At 38.1% G+C, this 25488-nt stretch overlaps 1 protein-coding gene across 3 annotated transcripts; it reads right to left on the bottom strand.

Annotated features, from left to right (window-relative positions):
• Nucleotides 1-9735: 9735 nt before the first annotated feature.
• Nucleotides 9736-14487, bottom strand: LOC110884408 (mitochondrial amidoxime reducing component 2). Of its 3 annotated transcripts, XM_022132117.2 has the most exons (8): nt 14264-14485; nt 12676-12825; nt 11774-11950; nt 11563-11651; nt 10970-11034; nt 10467-10569; nt 10117-10236; nt 9736-10035 (listed from the first exon to the last, which is right to left on the bottom strand). In XM_022132117.2, the coding sequence occupies exons 1-8, from the start codon at nt 14400-14402 to the stop codon at nt 9913-9915; spliced, it is 966 nt and encodes a 321-aa protein (XP_021987809.1). In that variant the 5' UTR covers nt 14403-14485; the 3' UTR covers nt 9736-9912. The 3 variants fall into 3 exon arrangements, with proteins under 3 accessions (XP_021987809.1, XP_021987810.1, XP_021987812.1); XM_022132118.2 differs by lacking the exon at nt 10970-11034 and having other exon boundaries at nt 10467-10586; nt 14264-14487; XM_022132120.2 differs by lacking the exons at nt 10467-10569; nt 10970-11034 and having other exon boundaries at nt 14264-14486.
• Nucleotides 14488-25488: the final 11001 nt, after the last annotated feature.

Below are 25488 nucleotides of genomic sequence, written 5' to 3'. Positions count from 1 at the left end.
ATTTAAGAATGACAACACACTAAACCTTACCATCCATCTATTCGGGAGCTGACAGATCATTTTACTAGTACATTTGAGTTATTGATTTTGAAGTCGCATAACGGATGCTATGGTTCGGGAATCTTGTTAGCCAAAACTCCCCATTTGCGAAACCCCCTACTAGCTGGATTACACTAGACTATACGCCAATTACGTTTTGTACCTTTGACATCAAAGGCCAAAAGTACATACCTTTTAACCATAGGATTCGGGTTGTCATATATTCTTGGACTCACCTGATATGAGAAGGGTTTGATTCGGTTTAGTGATTATTTACCTCGATATTATTCATATACACACGCATGTGACGTATCCATAAGGAGTTAAGGTAGTACAAATTTCGAGAACGAAATTTTCTTAACGGGGGGAGAATGTGACAACCCTCACAATTCCAGGTATCCGTACAATTAATTAATAATTAATTCATGCTTAATGACTGTGCTTAATTTCAACCGTTGATTTAAACTGCTTTCCGATTTCTGTTACATACATACACATGCATCACATTCATACTGTCACTCTATTATTTACACACAAACATTAGTGACAAACTTGATGCACAAAAGCACAGTTAGCACAGTGAGCGGATAACCCAGTAAACATGCTGACAATGCCAGCACCTAGACTGACAATATTTTTGAGGCCAGTATGAGCCAGAGATAGAATACTACACTAGTAGTGAGTGTAGGGAGGTGAGGACCATAAAACTGCATCACTAGGTGATAGTTATAGGGCCCGGAAGTGCCTAAAACATACTTTAAGTGCAGAATTCTGCACTAAATAAACAAAAATTCAGCATTTAACATTGCTAGTAAAGTGCAAAAACTTGGCAAAATAGTCATAGACACTTTCCAAAGTGTTGGGAATTTAATGTGTCACTAAAAGTAACATAAAAGACACTTTAACGATTAATTTAGCACTTTAATGGAACAACACCAAACCGAACAACCGGACTTTACCCGGAACACAAAAATATTGCCAAACACCTTGTTTTTACTTTTCTGAGCTAGTTAGGGTCCCCGAACACCCTAACACACATTATATTATATAACACACACTAATATACTAACTAAACATTAGAAATCCTAACTAAATGGTTACCTTAACATTACAACCCAACCCCCCTACCCCCCCCCTAATCGACGGTTACAAGGTGTGGGGACACCCTCACCTTCTTTTGATTATTTTATTTAGATGTTTGTTGATTAAGGAACATAATACATGATGGATAAGGAGAAATTTGGTTTATAAATAAACACATTAGTCATCTAACTTCATTTCATCAAACACCCATCAAGCTTCACTCTCTCCCTCTTCTTCCCTTGCTCTCGGCCGCCACCCATCACCACCATACACCCACCATCAAGTCTTTCTTTGAGCCATTCATACATATACAAAGGTGCAAGGAGCGCTACAAGTAAGCTTGGTGCACTCGGAAGCACATGGACCACTCTAGTTTTCTTTTATCCACCACTTTTACGCTTTGTTTCTCCCCTAGCCTTGTGCTAGTAGTAAGTGCTTCAAATCTCCATCTTGTTCTTGTTTTTGGTGGTTAATAGTTGAATGAATGATAAAATGTTAAGAAACTCTAAAGAACTTGAACTAATCTTGAAACATAAAGGATAAAGAGTGGATAAAGGGAAGATGTATGGTTAAATAATGTTGAAATCATGTTGATCTTGTGTTGTTATGCTTAATACATGTTGTTGTTAGTAGAAGTAAGATGGTTCATCACCTAGACTTGCTAGATCATGTTTAAGAACATGAACTAGCAAGATGTAAAGATTAAAGATATGAAGGATGATGAAACCATCCATACATGAACTTTGAACTTGAATAAATATAAGTTTTCTTGAAAAATAAAGTTATAAACTTGTAGATCTAAAGATCTATGAGTGGGTTTTCGAAAGAACCAAGTGAAAAATACTAGTTTTGTTAAAACCCGGATCTTGTATGAACTAAACACATTTTTAGTGGGTAAACAAGTGTAGGAACACTTGTGAAGAAAGAAAATTCCACAAAGAAATATTTTCGGAAATCATGACTAGAAGTTGTGAAAATACACTTTCTTTAAAAATAAAGTTTTTAAGAAACTAATCATATTTTTAAAGATAACAAGACCTACTAAGTATGCTAGTAACTTACTACACATTTTTACAAACTTTCAAGTTCATAAGTTTATGGTTCATGTTTATTTTGTCAAAGTTAGTGATTAAAGATTGTATATTGTTGGTTGGTAAATTGTTTGATTGATTTTACAAAAGAAAATGATATGCTAAAAAGCATGGACACCTCCATTTACAGGGGAACTCTGGCGAAATTTTTCTAGAATTACAACACTTAGAAATATTTTTATAACAAGCGTTTACAAATATATTTTTAACTTGGTTTTCAAAATAAAATTCGCCATGATTTTATTTCAAAAATTACCAAGTACCGAAGGTGGATTTTCATAAATAAAATTTGATAAATATATATTTAGAATATATATTTTATAATAAAACACTTGTGTGATTGTTTGTTATCTTGTGTACTAGATATATTATTTTTAGGGTAAAAATAATATAATTTGAAAATACCGTGAAATTACGACTCCAAAACAATACCAACGCTCCCACAAAATAAATATTTAAGTTACACAAGTATTGTTATTACAACGCGACACGCTAAAACGTAACTTATGTAGTATTTCTGAAAAATACTCTTATACGTATATTTTGATAAAGTATCATTTTGGAAAATGTATGAAGTAAAATATTATATTTTTGGGAAAAATATATATATTTTGGAATTTAAAACAATTTAGACTAGTGATTAAAATATATTTTTCAAGTGAGACTTAAAAATATATTTTCGGAATTATAACGTGTACATGTATAAAAACCCCCATCCTTAGAAGGAATATACTTATAAAATAATTAAGAAGTGTGAATACGAAATAGTTGTCTAACTATTTCCCAAAATGGTTAAACCTTAAGCCAAGGCACGACCCATCCGTCTAATAGGCATTAGTACGTGTAGGTCGTCACGCAGCAGATTGAGTTGGAGATTGACGTTTCTGGATACGCACTTCTGTGAGTTCATGTCCCCCTTTTCTTTTTACTGTTTTCAGTTTTATACTTCGGGGGTGAAATACATGTTACAATTATTACAGACATTACTTACATGGTATGATTAGCTTAAGGAGGGTTTATACTACTTAGATCATGTGAGTGGGTAGGTAGAACCTAAGGCCATTAATCCTCGTTGTAGGACCGAGGGATATGAGTGATAGATCTATTCGGGTGTAGCGAGCCCCACTCCTGAGTCCGCCGAGTGGACCATGTGGTGACTATGTGCCCGACGCACAAATCTGCTAGGTTTGAGTCTTCCTGCATCACTTCACACATATCATTGGCTTTGCAACCCAATGGTGATCTCTTTTTCCTTAATTGCTACATACCAGGGATTTTCATACATACAAACACATTATAAAGGTTTATACATACTTACTTACACATGAACTCGCTCAACTTTTGTTGATTTTTTCAACTTACATGTATTTCAGGAAAAACTAAGGGATCTGGCAAGTGTCTGCATTTGTGTCAAGCTGCGCACTAAATAAAGACGTCATCCAGGGTAGAAGGTTCAGGAGGTGTAACCCTTACCTGGATGGGTTACATTTCCTTAAACCATGTTTTTATTCAAGCCTTTTATTGTGTCGTATGAACACGTTTTAAATTATGTTATGGTTGTATCTTGTTTTATGAGTCGACATTTTTAAAAATGATGTTGTGGTATTATTTCTAAACCTTATTAATGGATGAACATCTCTTGTTTTTATCATGTAGTATTGTTATGATTGATTGCTATGGTATTAAGAAGTCACACCAAATAAACCCACGCTTTCGCAAAATCCAAGGTGTGGCAGCTTGGTATCAGAGCCTCGATCATAGCGAACTAGGATTCTTTCTCGAGTCTAGACTATGATCATCAGGGCTCTCACGAAAATATTTTCAAACATTTTTACATTGCATACACTAAACGTACAGATCCAGGGTACAAAACATTTTTACAAACAAAAGGCATGAATACACATTTCAAAATTCATATTTATAATTCAGTCTTAGAGACTGAGGGAGATTCAGTCCTAGAGACTGAGGGAGTTCAGCCTTAGAGGCTGGGGAGAGTCAATCTTAGAGATTGGGAAGGTTTATTCAGTCTTAGAGACTGGGAGTTGGTCTTAGAGACCAGGGAATCAGTCTTAGAGACTGGGAGTTGGTCTTAGAGACCAGGGTGTTAGTCTTAGAGACTAGGGGGTTCAGTATTAGAGACTGGGGAGGTTTAGTCTGAGAGACGGGATGTGTTAGTCTGAGAGACTGGGAATTTTGTCTGAGAGACTAGGACAACTATGTGGATACATGATTACATTATGAATTGTCTTTGTTTGCAATATACAAAGTGTTAAAAATTACTGTAAATATGCATGCTATGACTGTTATGTACCGACACACACATCACTTTCCTTAGGGAACAAGTAGTCAGATGATGATGACCCTATGGCCACTGCCACAGATGATGAGACTATACCTGCGCCGGAGATATCTACGACAGACACTGAGAGTGACCCTGACATGTTGACCAAGGACGAGGACAATTTCCAACCGTTCGCGCTGCCAGACTTTGGTGATGAATTACCCTTGCTGATGGTTTCCTTGACGCAAGTCTTCCTGTCATTCTTGATTCGGTCCACGACCGCCTTACCAGTTGGACACTTCGGTGGAGAGCACCTCTTGACTCCAATCCTCGACAATGCGTCTCCTGTGGACATTCCTTCTGAAGATTGACTACTTAACGAATAATTGATAAGGCCACTCGGGGCGGTACGTGATGGAGCTCGATAACGCGTTAAACTATCACGCTACACCGCCGCCGGTTCTTTTATAACGCGTGAAGTTTGAAACGCGTTATTTCCTTCACGCGTTGAAGTTTGTTGTTGTTCCATGTTGCCGCCGCCTCCATGTTCTGCATAATTATTTGCTCTGCATGTTGCAGAATTAAAAATGGAAGTATAGTTCATCATGGCAACACGTGTACATGGAAGAAATTAAATGGAAGTATGCATCCAACACGTGTACATGGAATAAAATGGCAGAAGTCTAAAAATAAAAATTATAAAAAATTGGGGAGTGATAGAATTCCATCACTAGTGATTCCACCCCTCCTACATTTCTATCACTAGTGATGGAAATTGGATTGATGACATGGCATTACTTGATTGGATAGTGGGAGTGATGGAATTCCATCACTAGTGAACCACCCCTAGTCCCCTAATGACATTGGCATGTTATTGATGGTCCTTCTGATAACACCTATGACACTACTAGAAAACATGGTTTTTGTCATGTAAGTTTTGGTTACAAAATGGTAGCAATTTCCTTGTTGTCACCAGTTTGCCACCGAAAATACGGTGACAAAAACACCCGTGTCAATTGCCCTAATGCCACCAAATAGCCACCATTTTTATATTTTGCTACCTTATTTTTACCACCACAAAATTGGTCAAAATTTTTTGCCACCGTTTCATGTTTGCTACGCTCGCTTTGTTTGTCACCAAGTTTGCCACCGAGTTGTGACGTGTTTTCATACCATTTAGCCACTGATATTGCCACCATTTAGCCACCGATATTGCCACCATTTAGCCACCATTTTTTACACAATTTGCGAGTTTTTGATACCATTTAGCCACCGATATTGCCACCATTTAGCCACCATTTTTACACGATTTGCAACCATTTGCTACCGTTTATTTGCTACCATTTACTGATTACAGGAATATTGGTTTGGTTTTGAATATTGATTTTTAATTCAGATTTTTTTTCTCCCTGCCATTTTCATCAAAATTACATATCAATAAAACTACAAAATAATATAAAAAAGTCTAATAAAATCCAAAAATTATATAATACATATCGTTTTCAAAAGCATATAATAAATACCAACTAAAACATAAAATAACTAAAATTATCCTAATAAGATAAACATCTAAACATTCAAAACTAAGTGTTTATAGCCTATCTTCGAACTCCAGCTGTTAACATAGCTTCAATTTGTGACATCCTATCAAGCATAGCATCTTTATCTACCTTATCTTTTTCTTTTTCAGGCAACAACCCCGTAATAATTCCATTGAACCTTTCTTTTTCTTCGTCTTTTTCCTTAAAGAGCTCCTTGATAACTAAGTTTAACTTTTCAATCTACAAAACAACCAATGAATAGAATCAAGAAATTAGAATTAATGAACCTTTCTTTTTCATCGATGACGCCGACGGCGTTAATAACTTCTCTGTGAACACAACTGAATCATCCTCCACCGATCACAAGCAATTGATTGAACCCCTTTGACTTCTGATATTAGAGGGAGGAAAATTAGATTAGGGTTTGTAAAGTGACGAAGGCGTGGGAGCAGAGTTGGGTGGAATATGAATGAGCGATTGATTTTGAGACTGTATTCAAAACCCCAGTATGTTATGTTATGTTGAGAGCCAAAAAATTCGCCCGCCCACTCAAATCGTATCCCGCTTAATTATTTTTCACATGTTGCCACCGCTAAAACGGTGGCAATTCAAACATACCATTTAATTCTTTTTATTTGTCACGATTTAGCCACCTAATTTGTAAAGCGGGTTTAATTTACATTTTGGTGAGAAATTGATCCCTAAATTTGCTATCATTTTTTATTGGTGGCAAATTCTGGTGACAATTGCCCATTTTTCTAGTAGTGTGATGATGGAAAGTTTGACGAGCACGTTGTTACTAAGTTCACTTTTTGAGACCCCTGTTAACAAGCTATCCCCTGATTCTAGCCTACATTCGATTCCAAAATTTCTTTTTCTTCTTTCTTCTTCTCCTCTTTTCTCCACTCTTTTATTTTAGCCTTTAGATTTTTCAGAATTGCTCCAAAGTTTTTAAAACAATCCCCACTCGTCGCATGTGTATCAAAGTACTCTTTGATTATTTCATCAAAACCCGTTTTCCACATCCAAGAATTGTACAACCTGAATGGTATCAGCCCATACTTCAACGTTAGGAACGTGAATACCATTGGATTATGATCCGATAAGTATCTAGGTAATGCTCCCAGTTTTGCCCCTAACCATTTATTCATAAACGAGTCGCACACCAAAACTCGGTCAACTTTGCTCATCCTAGAGCCATTTTCTGGCATAAAAGTGAACCTTGATCCTGTCATCTAATATTCTAAAAGCCCTGCTTCAGCTATGAATCCATTAAAAAACATGGCACCGTTGACATCAAATTTTGAATACACCTTATCCTCTTCCTCTCCAACTTCGTTATAATCTCCGTCCATAATCCGCATCCCCTCCAAAAATGTTTAATCTGTAACAGATCCACCCACAAGTTTCTTTTTTTAATCGTGTCGTTTGGAGCATATATATTAACCACGTTTATTTTTTCATCCAAACCTTCAATCTTCCCTGAAATAACCACAAAAAAATAAAATCATGCTTAATTGTATCTGTTCGATTGAAAATCGACGGGTTCCACATAGTTACCAGACCCCCAGATCTTCCCTGTGCATCTACTATCTCTATCTCCAAATCATCGTTTGGCCAAAAATTCCTAACTGTTTCTACACTTAAGTTGCCCATCTATGTCTCCTGCATGCATATACATTGAATCTTATTCTCCACTACCAAATTTTGATGATATGGCCGCTGATGTGGCAATTGATGTGGCATTTTTGATTATATGGCTGTTGTTAGGGTTCAGTTAGTTTTTTTTTTTTTTTTGAACGGCAAATTTGGATCACTGACGGACCACTGGAGTATCATCGTGCCACCAAAGGAACCACCCGATCATATCCATCTCCACTAGGCATAATGCCACACCAATTCAGGAGGAAACTCAATAAACACGGGAAAACCCCCTTGTGGGAATCGAACCCAGGACCTATTGGTCCCAAAGCCTTATCCCACCACCAAGATGCCACTAAGCTATAAAGCCATGGGCAGGGATCAGTTAGTTAGGGAGTGTTATCGGCCAATAAGTTGAAAGTTGAGAGTGCTGGTGTACAAATCGAAAGTTGGGAGTGTTATTGGCAAATTGGTGAAAGTTGAGGGTATTTAAATCCAATATCCCTAAATTTAACGAATTGAATAGGCCAACCCAAACATGTTCAATTTAGTTAAACGAGTAAGACATGTTAATCCAAAACTTGTTTATATTCAACTAGTAGTCTAATGCAATAATGGGGCGGCTCTTCCGTTAATAAAGTAAACTTTTTTTATTATTGTTATAAAACTAGCGCTAAAATTAAGCGCTCAATGACGGGTTTGAAACATAGATATTGTGAGGATGTTAAAATTTGTAACGCTCAGGTTTGACAAAATTAAAAAATTAATTTAATTATAAAGAATTAAACTTTGAAGAAAAAAACTATAAAAGGAAAAATTAAGCAAAAAAAGTTGTAAGAAGTTGACTTTTCGATTCTAGTGAATTTAAAGACAAGAGATTGATTTTGCAATTCAGATGAAGTTAAGGAGGGGAGGGGGGTGGAATCACCATATATCGCTTGTAAAAAATCTTTTTCTATCTATAACAACGTGTTTAGGTTCAAGTTGTCTTAACGCTAATTGCGCATGTTAATTTGTCAACTTGAAGAGCGAAGAAGTGGACTTGAAGCAAGTAAAGATAGCAGGGAAAGAACTTGGGTAATTTCTTGATGTACCATTAGGGTATTTTAACGTTTGTTTTAAGATTGATTAAATCACTAAATGATCTAATATCAAATTTAGGTGACATTTCAAAATTAATTTTGAAGTGTTGCAATCTCTTGGACACAATGAGTTAAACATTTGAAAGAGTAAACACATTGGATAAAACATATACTTTTCTACTCACATAATCTATTCAAAAACTTTTACTAAGAGAAAGATGACTGAGGCAGTGCAAGTGGAATGGAAGATCATGACACTCATAATATAAAACTCTGGGTTTTACATACGTATCGAGATAGAGCTTTGAAAAGAGTAAATTACAAAAATCGTACTTTACGTATGTCACTTATTGTAAACCGTTATTGCAAATCGTGTCCTTTGTCTTCAATAAATAAAGAAAACGTACTCGATGTTTGCAAACTCTTGCAAGTTATGTCCTTTAGCCCTAACTCAGTTAATTTTTGTGGTTAAATCTGACCAAATGGACCCCACATGAGAGTAAAATGACCAAAACACCCTCATGTGGGGTCCATTTGGTCAGATTTAACCACAAAAAATTAACTGAGTTTAGGGCTAAAAGACATAACTTGCAAGGGTTTGCAAACATCGAGTATGTTTTCTATAGTTATTGAAAATAAAGAATACAGTTTGCAATAAATGACATACATAAAAGACGATTTTTGTAATTTATAAGGACCATATATTAGTTTTGATCAAGGGAATTTTCAAAATATCCCAACCCATGTTATATAAATACTCGCTCAACTCAACTTGTGTAACTTTTCCAAAAACATTACTAACTTTACATTAAAAGTTTGTTATAGTAAGCCTTGATAAACAGATACCATCAAGGCCGCAATAAAACATTTATTTAGTAAAGCTATTTATATATAAATAATGACAATTAAAGACTAGAGAAAGTAACGAAATTATTTGTTTATCAAGGTGTATTGATGAACTCAACAATCCCATAGTCTTTAAATTATAACAATCAACTTAAATAGTTTTCACCATTATTCGTTGAAAATTTGTACAAAGATCCAAGAACTCCTAGACATTACATATTATTCATTTAGCAAGATTCTGTGTATTCATGGAACAAAGAACAACTAGCAGACTTCACATATTAATTAGTTTTGAAAGCCAGGAGAGTTTAAACTGCAACATCTGCATATGAAGGGAATACCTTTTCCACCTCAATAATGTCTCCAACACTCACAATCTTCCCTTTGTTGGTCTTATGATCCTCACACACCAGCATCTGCCCTAGGTAAGGCTACAAAATTCATTCAACCCATTTGTAGTCACACGCGCGCGCACCAAGGGAGACATAAAAAGGTTGTAGTAGGCCACTTACCTGTCCTTTATATTTGGTGGTTGCGGTGTTCACTTCCAAGGCTTCAGCAGATCGGAACTTCATCATGGTTTTCCTTGGTTCACTTCCTATTGTCGCGTCCTCTTGATCGATAGTGGGTACCTAAGAAGGAAAAAGTAATTAATAATATCATGAATGCCACATGCCTGAAATACAGCTCGTTAAGTTATCGAGCCCGAAATACAAAGGAGCTTAAACGAGCCCAAATAAAATTATAGTTTTTTTGAACTAGAGTGATCTCCGTCCGGCGTTGCTGCAAAGGCCCAAGTCAAGTGACGCAGATCTTTGTAGCAACACAGACTAATTGTGTTACAAAAGTGTGATTGCAATACCTTACAACGGGGGCAAAGCATGATGCCTCGAAAAGTCAACTCGTTAATTTTGATTTGTTTCCAGAGGTCCTCAGCAAATGGTTCACAACCACTCACAAAGATGCTGAACAAGTCCAAAAGCTTCCATCATGGTGTGGACCAAATACGAGTTTATTAATTAGTCTTGGCTACAAGGCTAATGACAGATCGGGTGCGTATGTCAAAATGGGTAAAAATTTTCTTACCGGGTCATGTTCGACTGACCCGTGAGTACCAATTGTTTTCCTTTTCTTTTTCTTTTTTCTCGTTATTTTATTAAATATGGTTATAGAAACTATACTGTTAAAATAATGATACACCTTTTTTGATAAATCAATTTATACGGTTGTAAGCATTTGAAAAGGCTTCGCGTGACTTGTTACCTGTTTGACTCGTTGGAGATAAAAATAAAACAAAAGTCGACATATTTATTTTGGTAATTTAGTCAAAACCGTGACCTCTTAGTTGATGTGTAAAACACGTACTTGGGTCTAAATCGGTTTATGCTGACTGGCTCCTTTAGTTGCTCGTTCAACGCATCCAATGAAGGCTGCAGGACTTAAAAGAGGTTCATAGATCAAGCTTACAAAACAATAACGCATTTCAAAGAGTCTAAAAGGGTTCAGCATTCAGATAATGTGCCATTCAGATGGGCAGCACAACGGCCCACAATTCTTACATCAGAAAACACATACAACGCAATATAAATTTATTCAAAATTGTCAGCCCAAACTGAAGCAAGTCAGCCGACTTAAGATCCAAATGGTTTGGGTCACTATTCGGTTTTTTGCAGTTTGGTGGTTTAATCGTTTGGTCATATTTGAAAGTTGAGACTGGCAGTGTAAACCCAACTGATTATTATCATACCATGTTTATCATTTTAAATTTTTTTAATACAAACTAATAATTGTAAAAAAAAATCGGGTCAAACTGCCAAAACCGAAGCGTTAACCACTGGACCGGTAAAACGCCAACCAACCAAACCCAGCAGCCGGTTTTGTTTGTCGTTTTCGTGACGGATTGATTCATAATTTTCCTCAGAACCACAAACTAGACCGCGAACATCTCTAGTGCTAACCTCGGAGATTAAAAGGTAGGGGAAAGCATCTGGAAATTTCACATTGAATCCAGTAGCATAATGAGGGTCAGTGGGTCGCGTCTCTGACTCTATACATAGAAAACATAACAAATTAATCTATCTTGTATTGTATGTATCATGGATGCATGACCATGGACAGTATAGATATCAATGAAAAAGCTATCTTACTGTAATATGTGTTGGATTGTACCTTCATTAAAGCGTACCAAGCGGCTAGGTTTCCCGAGGAAGTCAGTGAACCATTTAGCAGCCTCATCTCCCTCATCCAAGGCCGAGCCTGACCATTCCCAGACCGATACTCCATCAGACCGTAAATCTGGTTTAGCTAGTGAGACCTTGAGCTCAGCCATCCCGGGAGCACGTACCACTGCAAGAACAACATCAAAGTGAATTCAGCAACAAATTTTTCTGCCAAAATTGTTGTATGTTTTTATACATTTGGCAGCAAAAGTGCAAAACAAACCAGTCAAGTCATTTTTGAAAATTATCTAGCTAATTTTTTTTTTTCAAAAAGCACTCTGTTTTTCCATGTCAAGATAATCCAAATAACTTTTGTCCGGTAAACATGTCGGAACTGCCAGTGCAGAGGCTGGGCGAACATGGGTCGGTCTATGTTTCAATCTTTAGATTTTCATAGTCAGTTGTTTTTTTTTTTTTTTTTTTTTTTTTTTTTTTTTTTTTTTGTTTGTTATGAATGGTTTAGTTAATTTCAACTAATAAAGCAAATTGTATCTTGGGTCATATAAAATATTAGCATTACTTTGATTTTCTGAATAAAATAAATGACAGCTAAACTTTTATTATAATTTTGGTAACATAACTTTTAGTAACGTATAATTACATATTATTTATAAAAAAAATATAAAACTTGGTTTAATTTTCGGTTCAGTACAGTTATTTATACCCATACGATACAACCACAATCAAATAATATAATTTTGTTATCAACATATTCATTACTGAGCTATTGGTTTCTCAATCGATTCAGTTAATTTTATACAATTAATTTGGTTATTTTTATAGAATTGTGGGTTGGCTTTTCGGTTTTTTTGGATACCCTAACGCAAATTTGTGGGTGGAAGAAAAATATACCCAAGTAAGAAGAGTTGTTGGGCTCCCAACCGAAAGAAAAAGCCTCGAGGGGTAGCTCCACTTGAACCAAAGCGAGCTTAGGCTCGACCCTTTGGGTGTAGCCTCGGCCTTTCGAGTTAATCACCACCCAATGACGATCCCACACAAACCCTGCCACACGAACAACAACCGAATAATGTTAGCGTGCTGCCGTAAATAAGTTTAGCCCCGTTAATAAGTTTTTTAACCTCAAGCTAGCCTCGTTTATTATTTATTAAATACTTTTTTATATTAATTTTATTCATATACAATTTATAAAATAATAATTCTAATTATGATAATATTAGTTATGTACCAAAATATATGTCACACAAAATAAAAATATATATATATATATATATATACAAAATAATAGGTTCATTAAGGTGGAGAGTCTAGTTAACCTCATGCTTGAACTCATGTAATTGATTTATGCTAATCTCGTTTAAACTTAACTTGATTCAAACTTTTAACAAACCAATCTCGATCGCTTACAAACGGCTCATCTAATTATACGAACACAACATCCCCTCAAAGTTTATAGAATAATTTCTTATTGCTATTGCTTTAGCAGAGGTGCATGCTTCTAATCACAAGGTGTATTAAATGATTAAATTCTACAATAATAAAAAAGAAAATAACATTCTCGGTAAAGCAAAACGTCAAAGAAGTAGAGCATACTTGTACTTTATCATTAGGCAAAAATATTATAATAACAAAAACAGGGCTGGCTATACCCCACACCCCATCTAATCAAATCACACTAAAAAATATTATCCTTTTTAGGCAAAAATTCTGATCACCCACTTAAAAAGTTTGATTAAACATCCACTACCCATGAATAAGGCTGAACGGTATGGTGATGGGGATGTGGTGTGCCGGGCGTCGTCGAGAAGAAAGAAAAGGGGCCCACTTGTTTGCTCCGTCGCGAACGTCTTAATGTGGACGATGGGGACGGGACGGGGGGGGGGGGGTGTGGATGGATGATGGGGACGTGCGTCGCCGGGGCTGAGGACGGCCCATACCGTCCAGCCTAAAAGTCATGGGTCTGATCCAACCACTAATTATAGCCCATGAATCTCAAACGGTTGTTTGTTGGTATATTAGACTGGAAGGTATGGTGAGGGTCATTTCAAGGGAATGGGTCGTTACGTAGACCGCCATGTAAGCGGGTGTGAGGATGAACCTAAAGGGGATGGACCTAGAGGTGGGGGATGAACCCCTTTATATGTATGTATGTATAGGTGTGAGTGAGGGGGTGAGGCCCGGCTTAGGCGGCTGTGGGCGGACGAAGAGGACGGCTCTGGACCGGCGACGGAGCAAGGGGTGGCAAGGATGGGGAGGCGGCAAGGGAATGGGCCTGGGGACGAGCCCCATACCATCCCGTCTACACAAACCGGCAAACGACCGTCTGTTTGCAGCTCTGCATGTCAAATCATAACAACTTGAATTTCAAATGGCCGTTTGTGTATAAGTTGAACAGCCGTTTAATGACGTAAAACAACGTGGGATTAGAAAGTAAGGGTGTGGGTGTAGCATCACCCGAAAAAAATAAAATATTGTTAAGTACCTGTAGGAGAAAGAGGTGCTTTTGAGACAGAAATGCCCTTGCATGATTTGATCGGATAAATGAAGATTGATTTCACCGTCGGTGGTGCTCCGGCAGAGGCGACTGCGACTGAGCTTCCGTGTGTTCTCTCCTCCGCCATCTTTTTCTCTCTCTAGAGGAGTGGCGTGTGTAAAGTTGTAGTGGTTGCTAAAAGGACGGTGGCTTCATGCACAAACAAATTATTGTTTTGTCATTGCATAGTGCTAGCAACAAGACAATAAGTTGTTAAATTGATGTTTCATTTCACAAGATGAGGATCAAATTATTGTCTCACTTGTTTTTCTCAATACGAATAATAAACTACTTAATTTTTTAACATCAAAATAGAAAAAAGGAAAGAAAGAAAAATAAATGCTTTTTTAAAATATAAACAACAAAGTAAAGTTGTTATAGTGCTAATTGATATTTCTTTTTATCAATTTAAATGAGATTTATTATTTGATGTATAAGAATATTGTTGATAAAATCTCCATGTTTCAATCTTGTTAGTTAGAAGGTTTTAAATGAAAAAAATGCATGATTATATATTTATTTGTTTCAAATATTAAACATGTCAATTAAAAGTATAACCCAAAAAAATGTTAAAATGGTGTAACCTATTTAGATTTATCTAAATGAGTCAAGATGTTGTAAATGTATTACAATCAAGTTGTGAATGGATTTGCAAGATGATTGAGTTAAAGGGTGGAGGGGGCGTATACGAGTTGATCTTGTAAACTTCATATTCTAGTTTTAAACATCATTACAAGCTAGCATGTTTAATTAAGCATGCTAAATGGATTAACAGAAAATGATGTCACAAATCATTGATATCATATAGAATCAACTCAGAAACGAACAAAAACACAAAATACCCAAACCAAAATTGAATATGAATCTTTAATCGTTCAACAAATCATTACATCACAAAACTCACTCTAAAAACTACAGAAAGTTTATCAATATGATAAACTTCTCCAACAACGATTAAGAAGACCAAACGATAAGATTCCGAATGAATCTAAATATCTAATCTTGTTACAAACCCTAATCGCATACGCCTAGAGAGAGAAAATGTAAATACTTCTGAGCTGAATGAACACTCAGACATGTATGAGATGTTATATAGCCTCCACAAGTGACTCACTCCATTTACATTATAATCCGAATGTCTGGCATTCAAGCCTTTATGTCTCCACTTTGACTCCACAAGCCCAGCTACTTGTTGAGGGATAAGTTGGGTCGTGTCCTGGCCCAAACGTTAACCCCGTAACACAACCTATCAGCTCCACAATTGTGCAAAACATGTTAAAACAAAAAAACAAACATATTAACTTGAAATATTAAATTGTGCATTATGTATTATCATTTTAACCCCCCCCGCCCCTCAATTTAATATCCAAAACGCGCATACGCCAATTTTTTGAAGGACTTACTTTCTAATAAGCAAAAGTTAGAGGATCTATCTACTGTGACCTTAAATGAAGAATGTTTGGCAGTCTTGCAGAAACAAGTAACCTCCTAAGGTAGTAGATCCAGACAGTTTTACTATCCCGTGTTTAATCGGGGATCTTTTAGTAAGCAATGCTTTAGCTGATCTAGGAGCAAGCATAAATCTGATGTCTTATTTAGTTTTTGCTAAGCTTGGCCTAGGGGAACCTACTCCCACTCACATGAGTATTCAGTTTGATGACCCTTCCGATCAAATATCCACAAGGGATTGTTGAAAATATGCTAGTAAAAGTTGACAAGTTTGTTTTCCCAATCGATTTCATTATCGTAGACATGGACGAAGATGATCATGTTCCCTTAATTTTGGGTCGACCATTCCTAGCCACTGCTAGATCTTTGATTGATGTCGTCGAAGGGAGACTTACTTTGAGGGTTGGAGATGCTAAAAAAGTATTTGAGTTGGAAGAACTCAGAAATCAAGCGTACGACAATTCACTTATCTATAAAGAACGTACGAAGAAAATTCATGTCTGTCACTTGATAGGTGATGAAAACTTCAAGTGTGGGGATCGTGTACTTGTTTACAACTCGAGGCTACGCTTGTTTCCTGGTAAACTAAAGTCGAGATGGACTGAACCGTTCATTGTCAAAGAAGCATATCCATACGATGCGGTTGATCTAATAAGTGAAGATCGAGAAACGTTCAAAGTGAATGGCCATACGTTGAAACACTATATTTAAGGAGCTATCAATTTGAACGAGGATGAAGAATTTGATCTCCATTCTATACCGGATGATTGAAATCTTAGGTTTACCTCCGACAGTGTAACACCCCAAAACCCGAATGTTTATATTTGCCGTATGTTCCTATATGGCATAGCATGAAATAAATAACTAGGCTATTTAACCTAGTTAAGTGTGTGGTCAAAAGTATTAAATGACGAAAGTTGTGTCAAATTTGTTTTAGTGGCAAACACGAGGGACTAAACTGGGATAAAATGAAAGTTGAATTATCAACTTAAAAGAAATCAACACACACACAAACACACACTTTGTGTGTGTTCGTGAATGTTCAGGAGCTCTAAAGAGCCAAACCCTAATCAAGAAAGATCATCAAATTGAAAGGCTAGATGAAGCTTAAATTCATAACCGATCATGGATTAATGATCACCTTCACAAGGGGATCATGAGGTATGTTCTAAAACATAGATTGGTGACCTTGTATGAAGTGGGTTATGTTTAATCCGTGAAATTAGTTGAAATTAGAATGAAAACTTGTTAATGCTAATATGTGGAAGTTGAATCATGGTTAAATTTTAGTTATTTGGATGAATTAGAATGAATCCCATGCATGAATGTGAAGAGGATGATCATGAAGAAATTGTAGATGTTATATTGTGATTTTGTGATGAGCAATGTATTATATGATAGATTTTGATAGACAAACTTGATGTGAAATTGATGATTATGAGGTCTTGTATGAATGTGGTGGTTCATGAGATGAAGTTGTGAAAAACATGCTCAAAACACTTGTACATTATGCTTAGAAAGTGGTATACACACCAAGTGTTCGATAAAATGCTTAGGTGAAAATGATAAGTGAAATTTGTATGCTAGCAATGGATAATTATATGTAGAATGTGAAAATGATGTAATAAATAATAGGTTTGCAAAAGGAATGTGTTTTAGATGGATTACAAGTGGGAAATTAGTGTGATAAGATGATACAGTAAGATACTTGCATTAGAAAGTTGTACTACATGCTTTGAGGGTGTGATGCACACCATATGTAGGATTAGGTGTTTGATCATAACTAGTAAATAGTCATGTACTAGATGATTTATGTGCTATGTATGATGGTAATCAGATTGCATGAGATTTGAATAAGGTAACTATTGATATGTGTCTCATGTATGCGAAAATGTGACTACTGGATGTCAAATAATGTGTAAATAAAAGGAAATGAATGTTTCTATGTATGATCATATATGCTAACTTTGTTACGAACGTGATGACATGTAAGGAAAGGAATCGTATCAATTGACTGAAGCACGGAGGGCTAGCGCGGCGAGATGAGGAAGGAAGTAAGCTCTAATACGCACGCTTAAGGTAAGTGACTTCCGACTCACTTATTAGTATGTTTAGGGAGTTATTTAATGCTTATATGTGACAACTGGCACAAAACCGGTAATTTCCATACAATTTAATTAATACTTAATGATTGCAATTATGTACTTAAATGTCAACATTATCTAAATTACATGCTATACTTGTGAATTCATGCACGTTTTATACTACAAAAATTGCTTTATGCATTAATGATAGTGTTGCGTCAGAAATACTAGTAAACTCACCGGTAAGACACATTGTGTCAACAATTCTGCAGAAAGCAGTCAGACAATAGAAATGGAGCCTAGGTGTAGGTCCAACGTCAAGAATACATTAAAACCCAAGAGTATATACAAGGGTTAACATATAGACTTTCCGGAAGCTAGAATATGCACTAAAAGGCACCCGAAACGAACTTTAAATGCAGAAATCTGCATAATTCAGCTATAAATCTGCTATAATCAGCTTTTTAATATATAAATATTATGCAGAATTCATGTTTATTTATCCAGAATACCCTCCTAAGTGTTGGGAATTAAAAGGGTCACAAAAGGACACTAAACGGTGCAATTTAGCACTTTAACGAACCGGTATCTAACCGAACAACCGGACATTACCCGGAACATCAAAATATTACTAGAAGCATTGTTTTAATGTTTATGAGCTAGTTATGGTCCCCGAATACCATAACACCTCTTATAATATAATAACACATCAAGTCCCTAAAAATTACACTTGAAAGCTAACTTGTTTATAAAATTAAAGTTTGAAATTACACTTCCCCCCCCCCCCCCCACCAATTCTTGTCTACGTTTACAAAGGGGTGGCCCCCACCAAATATTTGCCAATATCTTACAAAATCCCAATTGATATTCCTTGGATTCTATTTGATTTTGTAAAGATCTTTTGAGATATGAAGTGATTATAAGTATGGTTCTTAGATTTAAAGATCATTTCATATCTTCACACTTCACCACTCGATCTCCCCCATACTCTCTCTCCCTCTCGGCCCTAGTAAGTGCCGCCACCACCACCACCTTGCAACCATCATTCTTCCAATTTCAAGCTCATTTCAAGTGTTTGAAGGTGTCTTGTGAAGCTTGAAGCTTGGAGACTTGAAGAACCCTCATCCATTGCTTTCATCCACCATCTTTCATCATCTTTTTCTCTAGTGATCTTCCCTAGTTTTTGAGCTAGTTGTAAGCTTCTTGTTACTACTTTTTACTTCTCATTTTGATTTGCTAAAAGATGTTGAACAATGATAAACTTGAAGAAGACAAAAGAACATGATCATGATACTTTAACATAAGCTTAAATCATAAGAATACATGTTGAATATGTTGATTTGCTTCTTGTTGATTGATTATTAGTGTTAGTAATACTACTAGATTATGATTAAACACATGATCTAGTAAGTTAAAATGGTGATCTTGTGAAAGACCAAGATCATCATACTTTATGTCTTCATGAACTTGAATGATAAAAGTGATCTTCATATGTAAAGATGGTTTAAACAAGATACAAATCTTGTAAATAGATGATTACAAAAATAATGTTCCCAAGTGTCACACCCCAACCGATGGCGGAATCATCGGGGCATGGCACTGAGCGAAACAGATTGTCCAGAAGTTTCCATAACAACTATTATCACTATTCACTTTATATAATACGTCCCATACCGTACCTTAAATAGCAAACAAATTATTACAGATAACATCAAGTCAAATATTCTGTTCAGACAACTCAGATTTAAATATAAAAATTGTTCAAATGCTTCTAGAGACTCTATCTGCAAGATCTACAGACAACTATGCTCTAGACGCTTATTCTAAGCTCGCCTTCCTAGCAGATAAGCATCCTAATTTCCTGTCACATACATTAAAATAAAGTCAATACATATAATGTAAAGGTGAGCATACAAGTTTGATAATAGCATATAGAGTTCGAAATAGTTTACGCATAACCAGCACGTACACAGAGGAAAACGAAGCATGTTAATTATCGACATGGATCTATCGATACCAATGACTGCAGTTTGACTGCCCCAGGCAGTTCGCAATACATGATTACCACCGTAATCCATGCAAGTAATTGTCCTTAACAACCCCCGTGTGAACGGGTGCTAAGTCCAAACTATAGTACTATCGTCGTTAAGGCAGGTAGACAACATTCCACGTGTAAACATAACAACAAGCATTCATTTAGTCACGTAATACATGCGGTAACGGTTAGCGCTTGAAATAATTGAGTAGTGTGTTCGATTGTGATTTAGAATAAAGAACGTATGCAACACCCAAAAGTGCTAAAGCAAAAAGGGTTCGAGTATACTCACAGTGATTGATGGATTGAAGGGAGCACTTGAGAGTAGGGTTAGCCTGAATAGTTCGATAGCATAACGATAAGCAACGCGTAAAACGTAAACAAGTGTTGGAGGGTCGGACAGCCTGGTCGATCGGACAGTAGGTCCGATCGGACGGCTTTATCGTTCGGTTAACCAGTCCGTTCGGACAGTCTGTCCAGTCGGTCGGTTGAGCCGATCGGATGGACTGTTCGAGTGGATTGTTTCTTCCTTTGAGAAGAATGTGTTTGTGTATGATGGTTTGACCTTTTGAAGTTTTCGTTGTAGTATTTGAAAACATTGAAGTATCCTTACCTTTCAGGTCGATCGATCGAACGGACCGTTCGATCGGCTGGCTTAACCGATCGGTTAGGTACTTCAATAACAAGTTCTTATCAGAGTGTCACCTGGTCGGACGGCTTGACCGATCGGGTGGCACTCCAACGTGTTGAACAAGTTGCAAATCGAAAAAGTGTTGAAGCATAGTATCTCATGATCCGAAGAGTAATTCAAATCAGACCGTAGTCCGATCGATCAGCACTTCGTTCAATACTAGACTTCGTGAAACTGTTAGAGTGTGGGGCCATGTGCTAGCCAACCGGTTGGCCTGGTCGATCGGCTGGCTTATCCGATCGGCTGGGCTTTCCATTCGGACAGTCAGTCCGATCGGTCAGCTTCCTGACCTGGTCGACTTGTTCGTCTAACACTTGGCCGTTTTGATTGCTTGACGTTATATCGAGGTACTTTGACAACGAGTTGAACCATAGAACCCTCGTTCTTACTTGTTTCCCCTGCTCGGACAGGAATCACCCAAATCCGGCCGGTGAACTATTCGGAACGGAGTTTAACGTTTAACCCGAAATCGGTGAACCTCGCGGATAGAACCCGAGTCTTGAACCGCACAACTGCTAGGATGATAAGTGAGTCGGTTCAAACTCCGTTTCTACTGGTTTGAAGGCATTGAGTGTAAAAGAGTTGAAAGAAAGTTGGAAAAACATTCTTTCAATCCTTTTCACCGTGTAGATGTTTAGATCCATGATAGATCTTTGTTTGTATATGTGGAAATCGGCTAGATCCGAGTGATTCTTGGTGGATTGAAGCCAAAACATGAAGTTCTTCAAGAACACCATGATGACATCATCCTAGAACACTCGAATCTTGATGATTTCACGGTTAAAAAGTAAGATTTGAAAGATAGAAAGGTGTAGGAGTGTGTATAGATCAAGAAAGTACAAGATTTAGGATGAAATCTTACCGGAATCGGAAGGATTCTGAGAAAAGAAGGGGAGCACGAGCTGGTCGGTCAGAGGTTTCTAAAAGTAGAAAGTTTGAAAGTGACAAGGGGTATTTATAGGCTTCCAAAAGAGGAAAGGGTTGGCCGATCGGTCAGGCACCCCGATCGGACAGCCCGTCCGATTGGACAGCAGTCCGATCGGCTGGGCTGTTCGATCGGCTGAGAGCCTGATCGTTCAGCTGCCTGGTTTGAGCGTTCGGTGCGACGATTTTCAATGTTTCGATTTCGATTGCGATTGATGAGAATATGATGGAGTTTCTTATTCAAATTACTTTTAGTCCCAACCACTATATCTAACATACAATCACCTATGTCTCGCGCTGTCTTTTCGCCACCAATTATCATAATTCGATTTCGATTGAGTTTCGAGTTTCGATTCGAGTTTCGATTGATTACCACACATAACATAAAGTAAACATGCACAAGTAACACATAAGGCACACACACACGTATACTAACACCAGAATTCACGTAATTCGAGTCTCGAGTTCGATGATCATTAGATTAGCTCGATTATTGATTAATTGACTTTATCGCATTGTTACTTCCTATTATTCACAGTCATTTAGCGTTTCGCATCGATAAATAAACTTCGCTTAATTCGATTTCTTTGATTAACAACACTTACTCCACATAATGCAACTAACGTAATCGCAAACATAAAATAGACTAACTATGGTCAAAGGAGTCAATCTTGACTTTGACTTTGACTTTGACTTTGACATTCGGTAACACGGGGTGTTACAGCCTCCCCTTGTTTAGGGAATTTTGTCCCGAAATTAGGCTGAAAGCTGTACATCACCGTGAATCACGTTTGAGAACTTTCTCTCTCTAGACTTTCACTGGAACAACTGCGGGTACTTCGCCTTCATGTCGCTTTCGAGTTCCCAAGTGAACTCTGCGCCTCGTTTGCCTTCCCATCGGATTTTCACAATAGGAATGCGCGAGCGCCTGAGTTGCTTGGTTTGGCGATCCATGATTTCGACAGGCTTCTCCACGAAGTGTAGCGTTTCGTTTATCTGAAGGTCGTCGAGAGGTACAATCGAATCATGCTCAGCCAGGAATTTTCGGAGGTTTGACACATGGAAAGTCGGGTGGACGTTACTGAGTTCCTTCGGTAGTTCGAGTCTGTAGGCGACTTTTCCGATCCTTTCTAGAATTTTAAAAGGTCCAACATATCGAGGCGCTAGTTTCCCTTTCTTGCCGAATCTGACCACACCCTTCCAAGGTGATACCTTTAGGAGTACGTAGTCGCCAACGTCAAATTAAGGGGCTTGCGTCTTCTATCGGCGTAACTTTTCTGTCTATCCCGGGCTTTCGACAAGTTGTCTCGAATCTGGAGGACTTTGTCAGTCGTTTCTTGTAGTAGCTCAGGACCGGTTAATTGCGAGTGACTGATCTCGTGCCATACAATAGGCGATCGACATCTCCTTCCATATAGGGCCTCGAATGGTGCCATCTGGATGCTGGTATGATAACTGTTATTGTACGAGAATTCGACTAACGACAGGTATTTGTTCCAATTACCACCGAAGTCAATGACACACGCACGAAGCATGTCTTCAAGAGTATGGATCGTTCTTTCAGTCTGTCCATCGGTTTGAGGATGGAATGCGGTACTTAGGTTAAGCGACGTACCGAGTGCTGCTTGAAACGTTTCCCATAATTGCGACGTAACCCGAGCGTCACGGTCAGATATGATGTCACGAGGCATACCATGATTACAAATGATCTCGTTGGTGTAGATTCGGGCTAATCGTTCCACCTTGTAGTCTTCTCGTATTGGCAAAAAGTGGGCTGATTTGGTCAAACGATCAACTATAACCCAAATGCTGTCGTGACCTGATGACGTGGGTGGAAGCTTGGTTATGAAATCCATAGCTATACTTTCCCACTTCCATATAGGGATTGGCGGTTGTTCGAGTAAGCCAGAGGGCCTTTGATGTTCAGCCCTGACCCTTGCGCAAGTCAGGCATCTTCCGACATAGAGAGCGATATCCCTTTTCATACCCGGCCACCAGTACTTGTAACGAAGATCCTGGTACATTTTATCGGCACCGGGATGTATAGAATACCGAGATTTATGGGCTTCATCCATTAAAATCTTTCGCAATTCGGTCCGCTTAGGGATCCAAATTCGGTCCAGAAAATAGAAGATCCCATTCGATTTGCTTACAAGCTGAGCTCCATCGTGATAGATTCTCTCCTTCTTCAAGGTGCGTTCGTTAAAGCAAGCATGTTGGGCTTCGCGGATGAGGGTTTCGAGATCGTGTTGGGCTTGGGTGTTACGAATACTAAGCAAATAACTCCGTCTGCTGAGCGCGTCGGCAACGACATTTGCCTTGCCTGGGTGATATCGAATATCGCAATCGTAATCGTTTAGGAGTTCTACCCATCGGCGTTGACGCATATTAAGTTCCCTCTGATTAAAGATGTGTTGTAAACTCCTGTGATCGGTGAAGATTGTACACTTGGTACCATACAGGTAGTGTCGCCATATCTTTAATGCAAAGACAACCGCGCCTAGCTCGAGATCATGGGTTGTATAGTTCTTCTCGTGGATTTTGAGCTGTCGAGAAGCGTAAGCTACAACCTTGTCTCGTTGCATGAGGACACAACCAAGGCCAAGGTTGGAAGCATCACAGTAGACAATGAAATCGTCGTTCCCATCGGGCAATGAGAGAATAGGAGCATTGCAAAGCTTATGCTTGAGAGTTTGGAAAGCAGACTCTTGTTCGGTTCCCCAAACAAAAGACCTGTCTTTATGAGTAAGAGCGGTAAGCGGCACAACGATCTTAGAGAATCCTTCGATAAATCGTCGATAATAACCCGCTAATCCGAGAAAAGAACGGACTTCAGACGGATTCTTTGGTGTAATCCAACTCTTAACTGCTTCAATCTTCGCAGGGTCGACATGGATACCTTGACTATTCACGATGTGACCCAGAAACTGAACCTCTTCTAACCAGAATTCGCACTTGGAGAGCTTGGCATAGAGTTGGTTCCCTTGGAGCAACTCGAGAACCAAACGTAGATGTTGCGCGTGTTCGGCTTTCGATTTGGAATAAATCAAGACATCGTCGATGAATACGATGACGAAACGGTCAAGATAAGGCTTACACACGCGATTCATCAGATCCATGAAAACCGCGGGTGCGTTGGTTAAACCAAAAGGTATAACAACAAACTTATAGTGGCCGTAGCGAGTGCGAAAAGCGATATTGGGTATATCTTCTTCCTGAATACGTAACTGATGATAGCATGAGCGTAGATCGATCTTCGAGAAACACGTAGCACCTTGTAGCACCTTGTAGCTGATCAAACAAATCGTTGGTGCGAGGTAGAGGGTAACGGTTCTGGATGGTCAAATTATTCAATTCCCGGTAGTCGATGCACATCCTGAACGACCCATCCTTCTTTTTGACGAAAAGGACAGGTGCGCCCCAAGGAGAGGTGCTCGGGCGAATAAAGCCTTTTTCAAGTAACTCCTGGAGTTGGTTCGAGAGTTCCCGCATTTCGGATGGCGCGAGTCGATAAGGGGCTTTGGCTACGGGGTTAGCTCCAGGAATGAGGTCGATGCGGAAGTCGATATCACGACTGGGCGGTAATCCAGGAAGATCATCAGGGAACACCTGAGGAAATTCACGGACCACAGGAACGTCCCTGATTGCTGTCTTCCTTTTCTTTTCCTTCTCCGCTACTACGATGTTGGCCAAGAAAGCTCTGTATTCCTTGCGGAGATACTTGCTAGCTTGGACACATGACATGAGCTTGAGACCTTTCGAAGCAGTTTCACCGTACATACATAACAAATCACCATTCGTGAGCGAGAATCGAATCATCTTGTCGAAGCACACAACTTCAGCATGGTTTTCGCGTAGAAAGTCCATGCCTACTATGACGTCAAAACTTCCGAGTTGCATCGAAATAAGATCGATTGGAAAGATGTGATTGTTGAGCTCGAGAGGACAATCATGGATAACAGAGTTAACGGCGACAGTTCTTCCATGTTGG

This window comes from Helianthus annuus, chromosome 10 (assembly GCF_002127325.2).
Source record: "Helianthus annuus cultivar XRQ/B chromosome 10, HanXRQr2.0-SUNRISE, whole genome shotgun sequence".
NCBI classification, from domain to species: Eukaryota; Viridiplantae; Streptophyta; class Magnoliopsida; order Asterales; family Asteraceae; genus Helianthus; species Helianthus annuus.
This window is presented reverse-complemented; position numbering and strand designations above follow the sequence as displayed.